A 19,830-nucleotide genomic window follows, 5' to 3' on the forward strand; every position below is an offset into this window, starting at 1 on the left:
ACTTAAATACGAACATTGAGTAATTGTATAATAATAAAATTAATTTTATGAATGGCGAAATCTGTCTAATTGTTGCCATTTTGTGCGTTGTTTGTTTGAAACTAAAGTTGTTAATTGTTGTTCATTTGTATTGGATGTTGTTAGGTGTCTGTTGCGCCGTCGAGGGCTGGCAGCAGAATGCAACAGTATGATGACGAAGACGGAATGCGCAACTCGGGTGAGGTCGACGCAGTCGCGGGCAGCGGTGGCGGCGTCGACGAGGACGACGGGGGCGGCGGCGACGATGAGGCGGTAGCGCCGCGTCACGAGGGCGGTATGAACTCGCTCAGTGTGGTGTCGGCAGCATCAGGCGCAGCCGGGACGGGAAACAAGAGCACAGAAACAGACGAAGAAGAGGAGGACGAGGAAGACGAAGACGCGGACGTCGACTACGAGGAGGAAAATTCGCGGCCGCCGCCTCCGCACCATTTGCAGCAGCAGCAACACCGCAGTCGCAGCAGTACGGCGGGTCGCGGTTATTGGCGGCAGTCGAGTCCCGGAGGCGGCGGTCCTCGTCAGCTGCAATCAAACGCCGCCTCCATGGCCGACAACGCGAGCGACGTGTCCTCGATGCTGCCTCCGCCGCCGCCACCTCACCAGCAGCAACCGCCGCGCTCCAAGAGTCGCGTCGAGCTTGCTACGAGTCGGTATGGCAACCTATCCTACTGGAAGGCCCGGAGGGTCCTCTTCTACAAGAACGGTGATCCTTTCTTTCCCGGCATCGAGTTCCGGTTCAAACCGGGTCGAGATATCGGTACTTTGGAGACCCTCCTCGACAAGCTTTCGTTGCGCATGGACCTTCCGCGCGGAGCCCGATACATCTTCTCAATGGATGGTGACCGGAAGTTCCGGTTGGATGAGCTCGAGGATGGCGCTTCCTACGTCGTCTCTTCTTACAAAACATTCAAGGCAAGCAAACTTAACTAAAATTCCGTTGAAATCGAAAACAAAACACTACACTACACTCCACTCGCATGTTTATTCCATGTAAATTTATTCTAGCACACATTCTCTGATCGTTCCTTCACGAAGCGTAAAAAATCTTTATATTTCACCCTACGAAACAAGCAAAGACAACCTCAATATAAAACTGAAACACTCAACAATCAAATAGCTAAATAGCGTTGTAATGAATTATTTTTTAATTTAAAATTTTCTTATAGAAGAAATTAAAATATATTTATTTAATAAAATTTGGGTTTTCACATTTCAATTTAAAAAAAAATCTATTTCAAATTTACTTGAACATTTTAAATGTTTTTAAATTTAAAAAAATACATATACATACATATACATATTATTTATAACAGTTTATCCGACCTATTTTGTAATACAAAATATGAAATTTAAATAATATTGAGTCCTTTAACTAAATTAAATACTTTATAAATTGTATTGTCTTGCTATACCAATACAATATAAATATACAGTGGAGCTTTGCTTAACGAGCATAATCCGTTCCAGAATTTCGGGATTTTTACTTTTATAATGAAATACTGGTATTGTGAAACAATTTTCCCCATATAAACTAATGTCAAATGTGATAATGCTTTCCATGTCGGAAAAAATAACTTGGTCTCTCTTTCTAATGATTTTGCTTATCATATCTATGGTTATTTTTATTATATCGTTTTTTTATTCGGATACATGTAAGTTTTATTAAATCGTTCACAAAAAATAAACCAAATAACATAAGGTAAATTTTTACAATTTATTTTGCAAGGATATTAAAGTGAGGATCCACTGTATATGAAAAAAATATTTTAGTTTTCGTTAATTGAATTGAATTTTTGTGTGTGTAAGTTCCTATGAATATCTATGAATATATTACGATTTATTCGATATATTAAAATAATAATATTGTTATAAATATGACCAGGCAGATTTCAGTGGGAAAATTGGGTCCAATATATGTATTTTCAATGGGTCTATATCGCAAACCCGACAACCGAAATACCGTCTATCGAAATACCGACTATATCAAAATCTCGACAACCATAATCCCGACTGTATCAGAATCTCGACAACAATAATCCCGACTGTATCAAAATCTCGACTGTATCAAAATCCCGATTATATCGAAAATGTCTACAATAACATTTTTAAATTATTTCGGAGCGTTTTTATTTTTAATAACAATAAATGATTATTAATTTATTTGATTTTGTTGAATTATTCATAATAAACCTTAACATTAAAAAATAATCTCAAATACAATTAGATTGTTATTTATTATTAATAACAATTTAAAGTGACTATGCTCCGAAATAATATAAAAAAGTTATTGAAGACATTTTGCGTATAGTCGTGATTTTGATACAGTCGGCATTATGGTTGTCGGGATTTTGATATAGTCGGGATTATGGTTGTCGGGATTTCGATACAGTCGGAATTTCGAACGTCGGGATTTTGATACAGTAGGGATTTTGAACGTCGGGAATTTGATTACGGGATTTCGGTTGTCGGGCTTGCGATTGCCACCGATTTTAAATAATTAATACTATAAATATTAGATTTTTAATAATAAGATAAGAGCACATTATTATGTTTAGTTTTTAATTAATATAACTTTTTAAGAATTTTAATTATATTTTTCGGAATTATTTTCTAAAATATTATGATATACAATATCTCATGGATTATTCAATGGTATTGAACTGATAGAATTTTTAAATATCAAAACTTGTATAAATTTATTTTGAATTGTTAAGTGAATAACTTAAGCATTATATTATGTCGAAACAATTATTTTTGAATGAATGTGTATATATTATAAGATTTATCACTATAGAAAATCAGACTTGAATTTTTTTTTGTAAATTTCAAACTAGTAATTAAGTAGTGTTTCCGCCATTTTCTATTATTATCGTTTTATCCAACCAACGGTTGCACCAACTTGTGCAATCCAATAACTCAACTGTTTTGTTTCTATGGAAATGTGTTTATTGTGGGTGGGCACGTTTAGCGTTATGAGTAGGCAAAGCTTTTCATAGCCAATCGCGATTATTGCGGCTTCCGTTCTTGAAGAAAACAAAACAAAAGGAAAAAACAAAACAACGAAAACAAAAAGGGGCGATAATTTCTCGTACACTTTAAATTGGAGCACTCTTCATTACTTAAGTGGTTTTAAGAGAGGTGGCGTGCACGACGAGAACGGGGGCAAAAATTGGGTCGACAATCGAAGGAAAAAATCTCCGCTCATTTAAAAAAAACGAAAGAACTAAGAGCGAGAAAAAAAAATCAAGCGATGCCTATAAATAAGAATGCCGTGTCAGTGTGTGTATATATCCAACTAAATATGACACACTTGATTTCAACGAGCAAATAGAGTAAAGTAAAAGTTGCAAGAGTAATAATCGAGTGGGCTGGAAATAAATGAACGTTCCGACCGGACATTCCGTTTGCGTAATGAGCGGCAACGTGCTCTTTAAAGTTTCAATTGTTTCCGATTTCTAATTGCTGCCTACTTGATTTTTACTTACTTCACTCTCGTAAGAGTTGTGTCTTAAAGGGTAAAGTATTTAAAAAATCAATGTCCAAAACTCTTCTAATATTTATTTACATTTGCTTAAATTTCGTTATTAACCTAATAGTTTTAAATTTAATCATTGTATTTAATCGGTGGCAATCGCAAGCCCGACAACCGAAATACCGTCAATCAAAAATTATATTGGAAAAAATAAATATTATTTACTTAAAAATAATTATATAAAATTGTTATTATCTTAATTCTATTTTAACTAATCAATTAATTATTAACTATATTTTAATAAAACATTTCATTTCTCATTTATCGGTAAATTATTTAACTGAAGTAAAATCAATGTTTTATCATTAAAAGAATTTAGTTTATTTACGTGCAAATACTTAATTATTTACTTATTAGCTTTATTCTGCTAAATTCGATAATTTAATTACAATTCAAATAATAATATTTATTCCAACAATAAAAAAAGCTAATTTTACATTTCCATATAATACTAATAAAACAAAAACCCTCCCAACGAGCTACTGTATGAGTACATTAGGGTCAAACCCATTTTGGAATGCATCGACATACTGTTTGCAAAGTTTTGCTCCAAACCTTCCAATCTCAGTTTTGCACGTTGAGGCTCGGGGTTCGATTTGAAGGATTCTGTTATAATTTTGTTATATTATTATTCCCTGGGCAGAAAGACCTATTGTTAATAGCCCTTTGTATCAGTTAACTTTTTTGAATTTATATATATATTTATTTTGTTCTTTTTATTTCTGTATATTTTTTTTTTGTACGACTGATGCAATAAACATATTATTATTATTAAAACAAAAAGTCAACTGAAGCAAAGCAAATTTTAACTATTATTTAAAATTTTCACCATTTACTTTGTTTGTTACTTTCATAGCAAATTTTAAGTACTCTGAGTTTGATACGAAGTTACTTTTTTTCTTGAAGAAATCTCCTAAAGTTTATAAAATTGAATAAAAATTAATTATTCTCATCAAAATAATTAATTATTTTATGATGAAATTTAGAATGAAATTAATCTCATTCACATAATAATAACATATATGGCAACAAACTCAAAACTACATATGAATCAATATGTCTTTTTTAAAATATATATTTTCATATTTTTGATGATTAGCAAAAAAAATAATTTTCTTTTTGATTTAAATTTATGATTAGTTTGATTGACTGATTTATTGTATAATTATAAGTATAAATATTTTCTTATCAGATTAGTATTATTATTTATTTACAAATTTTTATAGGCCCAATTTTTTTTGCTCATGATATTTTAAAATTTTATAATTATTTAATTTTTTGAAAATTTATAACTAAATATTTCAAGAATAACATGTTAGGAATTTTATTCGATACGCATTACTTTTTTTTATCGGTTTTCACTGAAATTTGTAATTGCGAACTTGCGTTTTTTAAAGAACATTCTTTGAGTATAAAATAAAATCGATGTGTATTAAATGCTATTTTATTATGTAATTATTTACTTGCAAATTGTTAAGTATGTTGCAATTATCTCAATGATATACAATTAATAACATTTATTGCATCAATCTTAAAATTTCATACACTATTATAAACAAAAAATCAAATCATTGGAATTTTTTAAACAAATTTCCTGTTAAAATATTTCTATAACCAGGCGCATCCGCCTTTTCTCTCTCGCCCTCTTGGTCTTTTTTTTTATTGCGATTTACTTTCTTCTCGGCTTTCACTGCTCGGTTTCTTTTGAGCCACGCGATCGAAGGGGGTCGGGCCCAAGTGAACGGCCGTCAAGGTCGGCGTCGCGACGCCCTTTCACCCTCACCGCTCGCGCCTTCCCTTCGGCATTAAGAAAATGATTTTAATTTCAGTAAAAGCGGGACCACTCCTCGCGAAAATGCACCAAAAAAAAAGAAAAACCTATCATCATCATCGTTATCTCGGCGATATTAATTATTTCACCCCCCATCCCCGGTTTTCTGTAGGTGTATGAATATGTGTGTATGTGCATGTAAATATGCAAAACTGGGGTTTTGTTCTATCGATTCGCGAATCAAAATGCAAGTGGCACAGGACCGTATATAAAACAAAATGAAAAAAAATGTAAAAAAATAAAAAAAAATAAAACATCATCGCACAGCTTGCGTATCGCATGTGTACGAGGGTGATATCAAATGAGTTTGTCGTGAGAGGAAGGGAGAAAAAGGGTCGCTTGATAATTAATAATAATCGCGTTTATATTTAGCCAAGGATGGAAAATTGCTCCCTTTTTCGCGTATCAATGCTACGGGCAAATACTAATCACTTAATGGCCTTTATAAAACATGCGTGAGCTATCGAGCAGTTTCGTCCAGTACGGACGTTTATGCTTTTATGCGATGGAAGTATTCAACCCCGTTTCGCGACCCAAATTCGAGTTGGTTCGCGTTGCGTTCAAAACTAATATTTGTGATATACTTACCTTGGCTAACCTTCACCCAATTACCGGTAAACTTGAACCTCCTTCGCAAACTCGATACTTTGAGAGAAAAAAACTATGTTATGTAATCAGATGGCGCCACCTATTAAACAAACTTTTATTTACGCCATGTTTTCTAGTTAAAACAAACTTTTATTTTGACCATGATAAACTTTGCTATCTCGATCATATTTAACGACACCAATAAACAATCTCAATGTAACATTCTGAAATTCATTAGTTTAGCAAAATATTTATTTAACACTAGATTTAAATCCAATTTAAGCATTTTTTTGTAATATTATTAATTTATTTGTATTAATAATTAAAATTTTAATCGTAAAACAAATATATATATATATTTAATTTTTAGAATATAGAAAACATTTACTGCTATTTTTTATAATAAAATTAATTGAAATTATTTTAAATAAATATTATTTACAAATTTTATTGGTTCATTTCGAACAAGTTTTTCTGATCAAGAAGATTATATTAAATGAATAAATTTCATTTGGATTAGGAGAGCATTGGTCATTTTTTGTAAATTAAAATTAAGAAGATTACATTTTAGTGATTTAATGTGATGCAACAGATCACATCCGGACTGTTTGAATCTGAACTAATCAAAGATTTAAGGAAGACGGACTGAAAGAAATTATAAAATCACATTTATCAAATAATATACAATAGATTCCGCTTAACTAGGACACCGGTTTATCGGGACAGGCTCTTATTAGGAACAAATCCTAAAGAACAGAAACTAAACTAAGGAAATAGCACAAATTTACTTTGCTTTTTCGGGAAAATATTCCTTTTAATCGGGACAGTAATCGTGTGTGAATCCCCATAGCGCCTGTTCATGGATGCGGGGTAACCGCAGGATCCATGGATGTTGTGTATCCACATGGATGCTGTCCTACATATTTATTGTTCTAGAATCATTGTCATGTAGAACGTATACATTTTTTTAAACGTATAGTTTTATGATTTGTTTTATTTTGTTCAATTTATTAAATAAAATATAAAAAAACACTAACCCTATAATTTCTGTGAAACTTCGGATATTTGGGCCAGCCCTTTAATCGGGACAAGATGTACTAGTCCTGATGTGTCCCAATTAAGCAGAATCGGCTGTAGTTATTTACTATCATCAGACAAATACGAATCCTATAGTAAAATGTTATTAAATTCGATTGAAAATTTCAATATTAATTGAACTTTTGTAATATTTCAAATAAAAAATATACAAAATTCATTAATTTCAAATAAATAATAATAACATTTATTGTAACAAATCATAATACATACTGAAAAAATTACATAATATAACAAGAAAATAAAAAACAAATTGATCTGTTATAAAAGGCTATTGATCATAGGTTTTTCTGCCCTAATTTCAAATTAATTATTTTTATTCAAAGACAAACTAATAGTGTGTATGTTTTGGTTTAATTATAAAACTTTTAAATTTATCATTGAATAAAATGTTGACCTCAATATGCAAATATGAATGATATTAAAAAACAATTATTAGGAAAAGTTCTCTGCGTGAATAGATTTGTATATAAATGGGTTAATTAGCCCAATTCCAAAAAAAAAACTTTTAGTTGCAAAGTTCTATTATTTCATATATAAATGTATTTATGTTTATATTAGAAAAACGAAGAAGAAAAAAATAACCAAAAATTGCCTTATTTTTCAAATCTACTTTGAATTGTAATTTTTATAGTAGATATACAACCGAAACGTATGAAATAATTTATGTAAGTTATCAATTCATATAAAAACATTTTAAATATTGTAGAATATGTGAATGTAATGTTACAACTATTTTTTTTAATGATATTGAATAATTTATGCAGATTTTAAAAGTTGTACAGATATGTTAAAACAAATGAAAACAAAAACCGTTAAAGTTTTAATTTAATTTAGTGAATTTTATCTTGACTTTAAATTATGTTTCTCTGGTATTTTATAACCACAATTTACCTAGTTTATTTTACTCTTGTTTGAGTTTAAATTCAATCGTAATTTTTATAGTAGAAATCGATACATTTTTCAGCTAAATAGAATAAATAATGTAAGTAAGGGGCAGAAAGAGCTATGGTCAATAGCCCTTTGAAGCAGTTAACTTTTTTGATTTATGATATTTATATTATTGCATTGAGTTTTTTTATTTTGTTATTTTACTGTTTCGATAAATATTATCATTATTTTTATTTATTAATTTAAGTAAGTTATTAATTAATGAAAAGAAATTGTCATATTAAGGATGTTTAATATTTTTTAAGCAATTTGTAGTCTCCTTTAATTGTGTTTTATTTAGATTTTCTTATAATCATAATCTTGAATTTTTTAGTAGTTGTATGAACATATATTGAATTATACATATATAATTATAATTCTTTAAGTGTAATTCTTTAACTATAAAATGTTTGTTTTAAAAGTTGTTAATGGGACTTTTACTCTGCTCGAGTTGAATTCATTCATGAATGAGAGATAAGATTCATCGTTTAAATGTAACTTTAATGATAAATAATTGTACTTTACTATTTTTCCAACAATTTTATTGAGTCCAACAAATATGTGTATAAACGTGATTTGTTTTTATAATACGAAGCAAATCGAGGACGGTCATATTTTAGTTGTAATTTTATGGAAATCCTGAGTATGTATATTTTTTTTAATAGCGTCGTGCGTTTTAATTAAATGTGCGAAGGAGGGTGGAAAAATAAAAGACGCCGGTCGTTGTCAGGTGGTAAAACAAAAACGAGAGACATTCCGGCGATGACCTAGATTCGGGGCAATAATAATAAATAAATAAATAACGAAATAAGTGTGTAAATAAAGAATGCGTACACGACAAATTAGTTAAATTTTCTGAATACCTAATTAATATTTGTGGTTAAGTGGGTGGTTTAGAGTGATGGAAGGAGGTTAAAGTTTTCTCGTTCCACATCCATAAATTTCTCGGAAGAAATATCACATTTTAACATAATATTATTATTATTGGGATCGGGTAATTTAGCTGTCCTTGCGTCGCAGTTGGTCAACTCTCTTTCTCTCTCTCTCTCTCTCATTCCCTTCTCTTCCCTTTCTTTATTTCTTTCTTTGCGCCCACAGCTTACGCGATAAGACAGGTCAAGCACACTACGGCACGTGATCGTGATTTCTCCCTTCGCGAAAGTAAAGGGCCTTGAAACGGTTTTTCTTCGGTTGAAAACAAGCGCGCGCGCCATCCACCCCCGAACCACCCCAGACCAAGTCGTCACGCACCACCCTTCATCCCTTCCACCCCCATCGTGACCACTCTACACTGACCGCCGCATTAATGAATGCATTATTCAAGTGGGCCTTGGGGGGAAGGAACAAAAAAAAAGACCGAAAAACCCTTCACTCGTGAGCCGCCCTTCGGAGCGATCGCACCGCACTAGTCTTCCAGCAGCGGTTGCTCACACACACACATATTAAAACCACGCAGTAACACTAACCTGCAGACAAATGCTGGATTTCGATATCGACGACGATACACCCTTCGCCGTCCTCACTGTCCCAACGATGGTAAGAAATCATCGCGAATATCCATTGAATCCAAAAAGCTTTTAACAACATTCTCCTTAAACCCAATCAAATAATTTCCAACTGTCAATATTACTACACTGTCACTTAATATTACTACTAGATTGTATTTTATCAATATTTTTTAAAACATTTAACATCTGTTTAGTTTCTGTCATCATTAGTATATTGTTTAATAATGCTACTAGATTTTATTTCTGTTTAATTATTTTCATGTATTATCAATTTTGCATTTTTTTTTTTAACAAAGCAATAATTTTGATTAAGTTTCTTAATGTTTTTTAAACAATACATTATTATTATTTTTGTACGTTTTATTTTAAATAACAAATCAAAGGAATCCAATAGTATTTTGATATTTAATCTAATTTTAGCCTATTAATTTCTTACTGTCAACCTTAGTACAGTATCATAATGCTACTTGATTTTATTTTATCAATATTTTTAAAATTTCTGATTTTAACTTAATTTTTGTTCAATAATTTGTATCTGCCCTTTGTATGTCGTTAAACAACACATTTTGTTTATTGTTTCTATATGTTATCATTATTATTCTTTTATTTCATATAACTATTAGATTTTTCTTTATCAATATTTTGTAAAGCATTTTACTTTTCAACATTAGTATATGTATTATTAATATTATCAATACTTTTTAAAATATTTAACTTTTTTTAAATTTAATTTCGATAAAATAATTTACAGGTGTCAAAATTTGTATAGTGTTATTTGGAATAGGGTACATGAATTTATAAGAAATCTTTGGACTTAAATTTAAGAGAAAGCAATAGGAATCTGCCGAGGAGAGATTGTTGAGTGGATTATTAAGATGTTGAATTTTGATTAGAATGAGAAGGGTAGTTCGTTTGGATACTTTTTTTTCTATTTATCAATAAAATATTACTATTATTTGCATACATTTTATTTTAAATAAAAAATGAAATTAATTATCTGTTGTTTGCTCTAATTCTTAACAAGTTTCAAATGAAAATGTATCTATCTTCATTACTATAGTATTGTTGTTTAATAATACTACTTGATTTAGTTTCTTTAAATATATTTGAAAGACATTTAACTTTTTCTTTCAATAATTTCTCTACGTCATTATTAGTGTATTGATTTTATCATTTTCATACCGTACAGTAACAAATTAAATATATAAAATAATCTTTTGTTCATAATGTGTTTAACATTTTTTGAAAAAATAATCTTTTAACTTTTTCTGTTTAACAATTTTCATATTGTTTATTTGAACATGTCGACAATTTTAATTTCCCATTAATCTTCCCCCAACAATCTTTATACAATTAATTTAATAATGTATATCTTTCAAAGAATAAAGTTTTTTCTTACATATTTTCTTTGTTTTTAAAAATAAATCTATAATTAATTTAATTTCTTCAATTCAATGTTTCAAGTAATAATTGTTCGTTTGGTCTAAACAGCAATAAAAAGACAATCGTAAAATCCATACATTCATACTGTACACGTACAGATATTACGTTTCCCTTTATTTTCTTTGTGGTCGACGAAAATTTGCATTCACTTGCTGGAAGTTTTCGTGTCCATAATTCAGTTTTTTTTGGGAAAACAATCTCAATCTCAATTTCATTTAATATTTATGCCTTCCGATTTGAATAATTCTAGATTTCCTTTTCGTTTATTTTTCATATTCATTTTATTTTTATTACCTTTTACATTACACTTACTTCATTTTCAAAGTTATGTTTTCATCAATAATGTAAATTAATCACTGATCTATAGAATTTATGATTTTTTTTTTATATATTTTTACTTTTGTTTTTAATATTTAACCATTCTTTTTTTTATGTTGAAATCTTGTTTTCAATTTTTATTTATTTTGTAGAATGTACAAATTTCGTTATAATTTTTTGTTAAAAAAATATTTTAAACAAATTTATTACTGCAAATTTCAAACGTAATAACTGATAATTCATTATCAATCTCTTCAGAAAAGTGAAATCTTCTGATCATTTCTTAATATTTTTATTATCTGTCCGGATTCACTGTGAAAATGTCAAAACAAACTAAATTTTAATTGAGTAAAATCAAAATTGGTACACAAAATAATTTCTTTTTATCTTTTTTCATTTATACAATATCAAAGGGCGGTTTATTTTTATCCGGTTTAAAAGTCTTCAATTAGTCCGGTTTCAAATAGTTTTGGATATTGGAAGAATTATCTACACTATACGAGGTATTGTAGTTAAACAATATTGTTATTGACAATTTAGAAAATTTATTGATCTGTTCGATCAAAGGACTGACGTTTTTGTGCCCTATTTCATTTATTTAACTGATTTTAGTGTGAACATATTTCATGATTTTTCTTAAAAACTAATTGAAATAATCATTCATTAGAAACTTTGATTATTACAAAATTACAAGATAATAAGTTATAAATCTCAAATTATAGTTATAAATAGATTCTAAGTGCTATAAATCCCAAAAATTCCTATAATAATGAGCAATTTCAAAGGATATCATAAAACTACTGTATATAAATCGCTGTTTTCTCGTGTGGCGCTGTTGAAAAATCTGCATTGAATTGTTGAAATTTCGTGTGTGTAATTGGGGGGGTGCTTCCACTTTTGACCTTAGCGTTCGAAAATCTCGTTCTCCACCCCCCCAACAAAACACACATAAATCGCGCACGTTTCGATTTGCATTCGAATTCGAAGTGGCCGTCGCATAAATATCACCGTGTCGGCAAAATCGATACCGAACAAAACAAAACAAACAATTGAAACCTTCGTTTTTTTTTCTAATTAATTGTCGTTCTTTTTGCAGGCGGCGAGTTACGGGAAGAAGAATGGCATTTGGTACGCATCGCCCGGTGGACAGGGTTGGAGCAAGGCGCCCAGCCGTAAAGCGTCAATCGTCGAAGCTGATATTCCGCCGCCAGGTGGCGGTGGAGGTCCTTCCGTTAAGCCGAGCTCCGGTAGAGTTATCAGGATCGTCAATAACATGGATCACACCGTTCAGGTAAGAGATTTTTGTTTTATTTCAACAACTGACTCGCAAAATGGAATGAATTATCGAATATTAGATTAGTTTATACGAGGAAAATTGTTTCACTATACGAGTAAAAATCCGGAAATTTTGAAACGGATTATGCTCGTTAAGCGAGGTTCCACTGTATTTCAATAAACATGTTTTCGAAATTTTTCATCACAAATAAATAATTTATATTTATAATTAAACTTATATTTAAAACATAAGTTTTTGAACATTTTTTCAACTTATTTAATATTTAATGACCTACAAGAATATAACAAAATCAAATATATTATATGAAAAACCAGTTAAATAGAAACTATATCTATATGATCATTATATAAAACCGGTTTTAGAATTCGAATATTTCAAGAAAACCGGTTTGATCATATGTTAAAAAAATAATAAATAATAATTATATTTATTTAACAAAACAAAAAGTTTTTTATTTTAATTTTGGGTCAACTTCACAACGTCAACCACAAATAAACTGATTTTTAAATTCAAATATTTATAAATAACGGTTTTCAATATTTTCCTATAGAAGTACAGACATAAATATTATTTTTATTCAAGAAAATAAGTCTTTTGAATATTTTATATAATATATTCTATGCAAAATCAAGTAAATTATAAAACAACTAAAAAAATTAACAATTTGGAATATTTAACATTGATAAAACTATAAATGTTACTAAAAAATTGTAATTTACAAAATTTCCACTGAAAATTTACTTTATCCATGTTTATTGTAGATACAAAACCGATTGAAATAGAAATTACTTTCTGACTAGTCTTACGATTAAATTTTCTTCAAATAGTGAATTTAATTTTTAATTATATTATTTATTATGTATTAATTTTAGAATTAGCGGAAAGATGTTCAATAGAAATTGTTAATATGATTTTTAATTCTTATTTATAATATTTAAAACTGATTCTAAAATATTTTAAATCGGTTTTGAGAATTTTTAAAAATATATAAAAGTATCTGTTACTCAAAAACGACAAAATCCAATAATTATTTTGTTTCGTTTTCTTTAAATTTCAGTGTAGGGTGTTGCTAAATCTACGGACTTCACAGCCTTTCGAGGAGGTACTGGAGGATTTGGGGCAGGTGTTGAAAATGAACGGTGCGAAGAGGATGTACACTGTGGCTGGACAAGAAGTTCGCAGTTTTTCACAACTAAGGAACGAGTTTGCAGACGTGGACACATTCTACTTGGGTGGTGGCCCCGTTGGCGCCGGTGTCGTTCTTTCACCGGCCAGAAGGTCCAGATCTAGGGCCCCATTAGCGGCCGCCCCAGTAGAGGATCTCAGCAAGCAAAGAAGGGCACGCAGCAAGAGCAGACCGAGAGCCCTATACGCACCAGAAAGTGAAATAATCAGGACCACCGGTGAGGATTAGTCATAATCCTTCTATTCAGCTTATACAATTGTTTTTTCAACTAGACTACACTCTATTAGAGGTGCTTAAGGAGGAGCCCATAAGAGTCACCATTCGCGGTCTCAGAAGGACCTTCTATCCGCCCATCCACCACGCCCCCATAGATAATTCTCCGCCAGAGAAGAAGATGGCTTTGGAATGGGTGTATCCTTTTTCATCCAATGAATTTCAATCACAACATTTTTTTTTCATTTCTTGTTTTCCTTAATTGTTACTTTTAGTTATGGTTATCGAGGCACAGACTCGAGAAGAAATCTTTGGGTTCTTCCAACTGGAGAACTTCTTTACTTCGTGGCCGCCGTCGCCGTAATGTACGATCGGGACGAAGAGACGCAAAGACACTACACAGGACACACCGAAGATATACAATGGTGAGTCTTATGCAACTTTACTTACATAAATTCATATGTAAAGACATTTTTTGTATCAATATTGAAAAAAAAAAAATCTTATTTTATTATATTTCTGATGTGTATTTCCATAAGATTTTCTAATTTCTTGGATAATTATTTAAAATAATCATATTTTTATCTTTTTTTTAAATGATGCTAATTTATATTTTTGTTTAAACTGCTTAAATTTCAAGCGAATCATTTCGTATTACAGACAAACTTTTGATATTAGTTTTAAATACGTTCTGCATATTTTTTTAGCATGGATTTGCATCCGTCTCGCGAGATGGTAGCTTCTGGTCAGAAGGCAGGTCGGAACCGGAAGACTCAAGCGCACATCCGCATATGGAGCACGGAAACATTACAGACTCTTTACGTCTTCGGCATGGGCGAGCTGGAGGTTGGAGTAGCCGCCGTCGCCTTCTCACAATTGGTGCTCTTTCAAATACTATTATTTATTGTTCTTTCAACTAACTCTTTCTTTATTAATTTATTTTTGGTAGAACGGTGGTAGTTATGTGTTGGCGGTAGATGGCGGCAGGGAGAGCATTCTGTCAGTATGGCAATGGCAGTGGGGACATCTCTTGGGAAAAGTTGCGGTGAGTATATCATTTGTAGTTTATATCAGCAATTCTCAACATATGGGTCACGTTACATTTTTAATGGCAGATATTTAAGCTCGCCAAAAAAATAACAAATACTACATAAGAAATTAACTTTATTTCTGAACAATTTAAAGGACTTTAACAACTTTATAAACGAATGATCTTTCAGAAATTGCGATATTTCCAAATATGATCAGCTTTTACAGCATGACTTTTTATTTTTTGAGTCATCTGTTTATCATGTATAATGCAGTACAACCAAAAAATGAATATCCTCAAATATCTTAAGTAAAAATGTTTGGTCACGCGGCAAAAATATAGAGAAACCCTGGTTTATGTATGTAATTATATTTACAAACATTTTTCAGACGCTGCAAGAGGAATTAACCGGAGCCGTGTTCCATCCCCTAGACGACAATCTTCTGATCACGCACGGCAAAGGTCACTTGACCTTCTGGAATCGCCGGAAGGACGGTTTCTTCGAGCGCACCGACATCATCAAACCGGTAGGGTTTTTGCGTTTCCTTTTTCTTTTCGTTATTTTTGTTGTTGTGTGGTTTTCGTGTTTTAACGGTCAGATTTTGAAGCCATCGCGGACGCTGATCACCAGCTTACAGTTCGAGCAGGACGGCGACGTCATCACCGCAGACAGCGACGGCTTCATCACCATCTACAGCGTGGACAGCGACGGCGCTTACTTTGTCCGAATGGAATTCGAGGTAACTTTTAACATAACTATTAGTTATATACTGGAAGTTAATGAATTCTCGATTTAGGCTCACAACAAAGGAGTCAGCTCGTTGGTGATGTTGTCTGAAGGAACGTTGCTATCAGGAGGAGAGAAGGACCGTAAAATAGCTGCATGGGATTCGCTGCAGAACTACAAAAGAATCACAGATACTAAGGTTTAATTTTAATTTTGTTTCTACAAAGATGTCTTGATTTTTTGTTGTTGTTTAGTTGCCTGAAGCGGCCGGTGGGGTGCGCTCTATCTATCCGCAAAGACCAGGAAGAAACGACGGTAACATCTATGTAGGAACGACCAGGAATAATATACTTGAAGGCTCTCTTCAACGAAGATTCAATCAAGTGAAGTTATTGTATAAATCAATCGTTTCTTTGTAATAAATAGTTTTCTTTATGTATAGGTTGTGTTCGGGCATGGACGGCAGCTGTGGGGTTTGGCTGTCCATCCGGATGATGAGCTCTTTGCCACCGCTGGTCACGACAAGAACATCGCTCTTTGGCGCAAGAATAAGTTAATTTGGACGGTGCAGGTGGCCTACGAGTGCGTTTCTTTGGCATTCCATCCATTCGGCGTTGCTTTGGCTGCTGGAAGCACAGAAGGACATTTAATCATCCTCAACACGGAGACTGGGGCAGCTGTAGCTACGGTCCGCGTTTGCGGTTCTCCGCTAAACTGTGTCGGATATAATCCAGGTTCGTTTCTTTACAAACTTTTCCATTACATCTCTTTAATTTCGTATTAATTTTCTTTTTAAAGCTGGAGACATGATCGCAATAGCTTCACAGAATGGCAGCGTGTATTTGTTCCGCGTAAGCCGCGACGGATTTTCTTACAAGAAGTCCAATAAGATTAGGGGATCACAGCCGTTAATGCAGATGGATTGGAGCACGGATGGAAATTACGTTCAAACCGTCACTGCTGAATATGATCTTTCTTTCTGTAAGTACCCATACCCAATCGTTAGCAATTCAATTATATTTGATTATGAAGAAAGAAAAAGCGCCACTTATAAGTAGGAATGTGTTATTTATATCTTTGGACACCATTGATTGCATTTACGATAATTAATATATCTCAGTTTTCGAACATATTTTCTTATAAGAAGTAATAATGTTGATGATTAAAAAAATAAAAATAGACTGTACCTTCATATGAACATTATGTACGTTAATTCGAATGAATGTTAGTCTTCCATTATTATGTTTTTCAGCTTTTGTTGGCTGAAGTCTACTCTTAAATTTTTATATTTGGTAATATTCTGCAACATTTGATATATACCTTCAGTAAATTTATTGCTTGACTATGATTAATGTTGTTTTCCTCTCTTTAGGGGACGTAAAATCTTTGTCGCCGGAGAAGAGTCCCATCGCTATGAAGGACATCAAGTGGGCCACGCACAATTCTACTGTTGGTTTCCTGGTGGCAGGTATCTGGAACAACCGATTCTACCCGATGACGTCCATCATCAGCACTGCAAGTCGATCGGCCGCTCACGATCTTCTGGTCTCCGGGGATACCGACGGTTACATCAGGCTCTTCAGGTACGTTACCTTCTTACATCTTATCCTAAAATTAGAGTTATATTGAAATCGTTTCTATACGCAGATTCCCATGTTTGAGCACAAAAGCCGAGTACAACGAGGAGAAGCTGTACAGCGGTCAAGTGGCGTGCGCGAGATTCCTCTTCAACGATCGCAACATAGTGACCGTCGGCGGAACCGACGCCGGCTTGATGCTATGGGAGCTGACCGAGGAATAGCTCAGACACGGGCCCAACGCCGGCCCGCAACCGCCCCCAATCCGACCCTGGGCAGCAACCACGAACTCCAGCGCCATCTGTATGCGCAATCTGAAACTGCCCAACATCCACAACCCTCACCAAAGCTCCGCCACTCCATACTCCTCCTCAGCCACCTCCTCTTCCTCATCCTCCTTCTACGCAGCCACAGCCGCCTACAACTCCGAATCTGAATCGGCCGACTTCGATGCCCCATTCGAAATTCTCCACCTCAACTGTTAATTTAAAATACATTATCCAAAAAAATACATAAAACACAAACACACACAAACAGTGCCATTTAATTTTACCAAAAAAAAAATACATCATTAAATCCATGATACAAACATCATGCATTAAACCTCTTGCCCAGACGAAAAATAGGAAGAAATTATGAAATGACAAGAAAAGAACAAGGTAAACAAAGATTCAATTTCACTATAATCTCTCTTAGATCCTTAATAACCTCTTCTTATTATTAATAGTTATTATTAATAAAAAAGTATATATATTTACTAATTATGAAATTAAAATTAGACATAAGAAAGATATTTTTCTGGTAAAAAAATTAAACAAAAAAAAAACAAACACTTGTATGATGATGATGAAGATAAAACTGCCAATAGATTTATAGTCCTTGATTCCAAACTAATTACGTTAAGCGCGAAACTGATAGTTTTAATTATTTTTATTATGACACGCGTTGATTTGTTCCATTCCTCTCTTCCGTTTCAATTTAATTGTTGTGTGTAGTAGGGCTTGTATTGTAATGAGTGAATGAAACATCATGTAAACAAAAACCAAAAAATGTTCGCTTCCTTCTAAAACTACAACAAAAAAGAAGATATTTTATAAGAAATAAAGATTATATTGGCTTCGTTGACAAATATATTATTGATTACTATTTTCGTTCCATCTAGTCTATGTATTTCTGTAGTAAAAATTAGTACCTTTTCATTCAAGTAGTTTATTTGTTTTACATTCGAGATTTAATTACAACAATTAGAAATCTTAAACCTAGACTTATAGAAACTATTTTTTAAACTATTTGTAAAGATATCAAAACATACAAAATTCTTATAATATTTCCGCGGACACCCTAAATATTTTTCGAGGTCCTAGAGGGTAAGAATAGCTGGGCAAGTACTTAATACTTACGGTCAAATTAACCGTATTATGTAATGCGAAAATACAGTAACCTAAGAAAGCATAACTTTAGAGTTCTCCGACCATTTAAAAAATTGGCTTGATAGTAAATTAATTTAATAGTTATTTTGTTCTAATATTTTTGAAGTTACTTCTAAGCAGAAATAGTTTAAAAATGTGTTAAATTAAAAAAAAAATCAATATTGAAGAAGACAGTCGAATTTGTAGAAAAAAAAAACTAATTGATGCCACTTCTTTACATGAACGTTTCGTAAAATTGCACTAGCATTTAGATAAATACTATTATTCTTTAACTTAAATATTTCAAGAATTATCCCATGTTATACTTGTATTACTTATCAATAATGTGCAAGTTAAATACAAAAATGTTCGCATAGTCCGGCTTTGATCAGTCCGGATTAACTATAATTTAATATATTCAAAGCAATCTAAATTACATAATAAAAATAAATTCGAAAAAAAAAAACAAATTAGTAAACAAAATTATTATTATTGTTTAGAGTCAAGTCTATTTTTGTGCGTTTTGTTCTTATACGATTTTAAAGTACTCGATTAGTCTGATTTTAAAACAGTTCGTGATATTGGCGAAACCATTTACTAAAATTAATGACAATTTCATTCAATTTTAGAATTACAGTATTAAACAAAACTAATGGTTTATTTGTTAATGCAATCATATACATAGTAGGAAGAATTGATGGGTTTGTTCAGTATTGGATAAAAACAACAGTTTAACACTAACATGCGTAATTTATTTAAATTTTTTGAAGAAGGAAGTGGAAGTAATTACTTATATATTTTAATTTTGTTCATCGTTTGGTTTGGTTTTCGGGTCCGGGTATATTTGGCAGGTGATCAGCGGCCGTTGTCGATCATGGTTCTCGGTATTCCCATGATGGAACTAGTAAGTTCCGAGTTGCGCTTGTTTCCAATGCCCACGTAGACGTTGGAATCGGTAAGCGGCGGATCTCCCAGCGCGAACCGTTCCATCAGCCAATTGGAAAAGCGACGGCGACCCGGATGCGACTCCAACTTGACCGCAGCCCAAAGTTAAGGTTAACTATTAAACGTCGGTTATATTTGACAAAAAGCTGAATGTAAAATAACTTA

General features: G+C 32.1%; 1 protein-coding gene across 1 annotated transcript; it reads left to right on the forward strand.

Moving 5' to 3' along the window:
- Positions 1-300: 300 nt before the first annotated feature.
- Positions 301-17,535, forward strand: LOC108557440 (echinoderm microtubule-associated protein-like CG42247). Its single transcript, XM_017913947.1, has 15 exons — positions 301-948; positions 12,378-12,572; positions 13,636-13,981; positions 14,037-14,175; positions 14,253-14,402; positions 14,685-14,856; positions 14,927-15,022; positions 15,397-15,534; positions 15,616-15,747; positions 15,805-15,933; positions 15,989-16,117; positions 16,177-16,468; positions 16,533-16,715; positions 17,107-17,317; positions 17,382-17,535. The coding sequence occupies exons 1-15, from the start codon at positions 316-318 to the stop codon at positions 17,533-17,535; spliced, it is 3,099 nt and encodes a 1,032-aa protein (XP_017769436.1). The 5' UTR covers positions 301-315.
- The last annotated feature ends 2,295 nt before the right edge of the window (positions 17,536-19,830 follow it).

The sequence above is a fragment of the Nicrophorus vespilloides genome, unplaced genomic scaffold (assembly GCF_001412225.1).
Source record: "Nicrophorus vespilloides isolate i.1.1-1 unplaced genomic scaffold, Nicve_v1.0, whole genome shotgun sequence".
In the NCBI taxonomy this organism is placed as follows: Eukaryota; Metazoa; Arthropoda; class Insecta; order Coleoptera; family Silphidae; genus Nicrophorus; species Nicrophorus vespilloides.

Excerpts from the sequence above, each read along its gene's own strand:
- LOC108557440 (XM_017913947.1), top strand. The coding sequence starts at position 316 with ATGAACTCGCTCAGTGTGGTGTCGGCAGCATCAGGCGCAGCCGGGACG. Across the intron at positions 13,982-14,036 it reads TGAAATAATCAGGACCACCG|ACTACACTCTATTAGAGGTG; the intron begins GTGAGGATTAGT and ends TTTTTCAACTAG. Across the intron at positions 14,176-14,252 it reads AAGATGGCTTTGGAATGGGT|TTATGGTTATCGAGGCACAG; the intron begins GTATCCTTTTTC and ends TGTTACTTTTAG.